This window comes from Ceratina calcarata, unplaced genomic scaffold (genome assembly GCF_001652005.2).
Source record: "Ceratina calcarata isolate Rehan_Ccalc_2016 unplaced genomic scaffold, ASM165200v1 scaffold120.2, whole genome shotgun sequence".
NCBI lineage: Eukaryota > Metazoa > Arthropoda > Insecta > Hymenoptera > Apidae > Ceratina > Ceratina calcarata.
Genome location: NW_017132980.1, coordinates 231,691 through 234,817, shown reverse-complemented (window position 1 = coordinate 234,817; position 3,127 = coordinate 231,691). Strand labels below are relative to the sequence as shown.

Genomic DNA, 3,127 nt, shown 5'->3' with positions numbered 1-3,127 from the left:
TTCACAATGCAGTCATTTTTACTGCTTTGGGCAATATAGGTATATATTAAGTTTCAGTCTTTCTAGTGTTAAAATTGAAGAAACGTTTCAGTGTAACTCTCGTAGAAATTAAGGCCTGATTTTTATACATAGCTGTTATATAAATTGGAATCTGGTTTTTCTATATTGTTTTCATTTGATTTTGTATGAGAAGAGTGACTCACCGCGTCGAAATCGGATATAACTTCATTGAGGAACCTGAGACACTCGAGGCCCTGATTGTTGATGCTCTCCTCGCTATAAAAATCGGCGAAGTTGGGCATGCTCGCGAAGAGTACGCCGACCTCCGCGTAGCTCTGGCTGTAGAGATCGTCGTGGTGTCTCGCCCTGGAGAGGAAGTAAGCGGCCACGTGCGGCGGTAGAATGTTGTATATAAGCGCGCCATTCCTGCGCTTCATGTCTGCCGCCCTTTCCCTCTGCGCTACCACCTCCCTACCGCGGAGGTACAACATCCTCCTCGACTTCTCCGCCTGGAAAATCGATATCATCGTGTCCCTGTTACTCGCAGCCGCCGACAACTGGTCGAAACCTTTTACAATGTTTTAAAAAATTGTTTATTATTAGACAGACCTACACGCGCGCTATAGTAGGTTTCAGCGTCGATAGTCATTGCCTGCCAACTGGAAATAATACCTTTTAGGCGAGATCAACTTGGCTTCATAGAAATTAAACTCTAATCGAAAAATAATTCAATCGAAACAAGAGCAATTATTTAAATTCGTTATATTAACCAATTCGCTGCCAAGGACGAGTATACTCGTCTTTGGCAGGGTGTCACGCATTGCCAGGACGAGTATACTCGTCCTGCTTTAAATATATTATAACATGCAGGCTCTTTTGAAGGCCCATTGCCAACGACGAGTATACTCGTCTTCGGTTTTCTGCTTCTAAATGATTATGTATGATAATATATGTGCTCTTACCAAGAAATAACTTGGCAGCGAATGGGTTAAAAGGTGCTATTCATTTAGGTTTTGATGAAATTCATTATTCCTGAAGAGCGTAGAATAAATAAAATAAGAGTTGTTCAAATGCAATTTAATTCCTCTCTTTTATTTGTTTATTCAATCACCAACAGCTGACACTGAGAAATAAAAATTTCAGCATCCTCATCTGTCGAGGCAACGCCACTCGACTTTGATCGATTTTTATTTAACGAAAAATTGAAATTCATATTCACGTTCTCAGCTCTTTAATCCAATGAACAAACACGTAAATCAATAGATACGCTGGATTAATTCTGTCAATCCAAGTTTTACACAGATCAATCCTGCACGAAATGTGTCCGGTACTTTAAAACAAAAATAAAAGTGAAAGAATATCAACTCGTTTGTTATCGATTCGCACGCGAGCGCGATTCTTAACTCGCCACGTGGCCATATAATTGTCAAAGTTTAAAGGTCATACGGTGGACAATATTTTTTTCGTAACACATTTGAGTGCAGCAAATTTTTTGAAAGCTCTCAAACACATAATCGATTTAGTCCAATGAAATTAACTGATACGTTCTTTTTATTTATAATAATGATACGGCCTTTGCGTTTACAAAAATGCAATACCATTTGGAACATGTTATCAGGTTTGATGTCAACATAGTATTTCTTTTCATTTCACCGTTTCTATAAGTGGATAAAGTTAGGTCAATAGTTGGATAGCATGTTGTTGTGTCGACCGTGATTCACATGTCTATATTTAGATCATGTTAAAAATGTAAAAGTCAGTGATAGAAATGAGTACTTACGTATCTGGAGACGAAGACCAAACAGGTGGCGACGATAAGCAGTGTGGAGGATAGGCAGTATGTCGACGGAACTTTCGGCTCCGGGGGCGAGGAGGCGTAGTCCTCCCAGTCGAGCCTCGCTTTCAGACGCCACATGTTGATGAGACACTGAGTACCGGCGATGAAGTACATTATGCAAGCCTTTCCCAGATAGCACATGTAGGTCGGCAACGAGAGCGCGATTAACGTCAACACGCCGATGTACGAGTAGTACGACGGGTGCGGGCACCTCGTCGACAGGGGCACGTTGGACGCGTTCAGTGGTGGTATCGTCTCCTCAATCACCACACAATTGTACTACATAAAATAGAGGTTTGTGATAAATTAAACTTCCAATCAATAATTAAAGTGATATTAAAGATCCAATGTTGAAAATAATGTTTATTGATGGTCAAAGAATCATTTGGGAATTAAAAGTAAAAATTGAATTGCTGTTAAAACTTGATGAATAATAAACGCTGACGTACCATGTCAAGAATGAGGAAATCCCCGAGGGAGAAGATCATCAACACAGCCAGAGCTCGCCTCAACCACATGGCTTTAATAGCACTGCCCAAGCAAGTGGCACCAGCCAGGACTATGGCGAACAACACGACAACTCCTATACCGCCCCAAGTAAACGGCCCCCAGGGTTGAAACCTCCAAACTGGCGAGGCGCACATCATCACCAATGGTCCACCGATCAATGACAACGGAGAGAATGCTTCCTCGGCGTTACGAAACGCGAATTCTACCTTCTTGTCTTTGAATTGCAGCGTCAGCCAGTAAGCGTGCCCTTCCAGGTGCGATTCCCCACCTGTTTTCCATTCATTCGCATGTTTTTAATGAACAGTATGGGATTTTATTATAGATATTTCTACGTCAATTTAAAGTGAATCACTAAAGAACGTGCACGCTTACTTTTGCTGTCCAGTTCCTTTCTCAACCTCTGCCGGAATTCCTCGGTATCTTCCGTGTTCTCTTCCTCGTTCGCTTCCAAAGATCTCCTATTCTCCGCCTCTGTGAGCGACGCCAGGCTCCAGGTGACGGATGGCTTGAAGGGTTTCAATGCACGTACTATGAAGTAGGTGATGATGCCAGCCTTTTGCAACGCCTCCTCTCTGTCCTCGCCGTGCGCCGGCTCGACCTCGAACTCGCCGTTCAGAAAGCCCAGCGTCACGTTCGAGATATGCACCCTCCTTTAAATACCACCATTCACTCACTCGTTATTCAGTTTGTTAAATAAATACAGCAGGATAAAATTACATATATTTATTATATAAATAGTCGCATATATATATTTGTATATTATTTCATTTCTGGTGCAAA

The 3,127-nt window shown here is 41.9% G+C and overlaps 1 protein-coding gene across 1 annotated transcript in view; it reads right to left on the bottom strand.

The window, feature by feature from the left end:
* Ac3 (adenylate cyclase 3) overlaps nucleotides 1-3,127 on the bottom strand; it is a 20,671-nt gene that overhangs the window by 6,171 nt on the left and 11,373 nt on the right. Inside the window, exons 4-7 of the mRNA XM_026814651.1 lie at nucleotides 2,720-2,997; nucleotides 2,287-2,615; nucleotides 1,781-2,116; nucleotides 204-509 (exon numbers count right to left, since the gene is read on the bottom strand). Coding sequence (XP_026670452.1) covers nucleotides 204-509; nucleotides 1,781-2,116; nucleotides 2,287-2,615; nucleotides 2,720-2,997 — 1,249 coding nt within the window. The remainder of the gene's footprint in view (nucleotides 1-203; nucleotides 510-1,780; nucleotides 2,117-2,286; nucleotides 2,616-2,719; nucleotides 2,998-3,127) is intronic.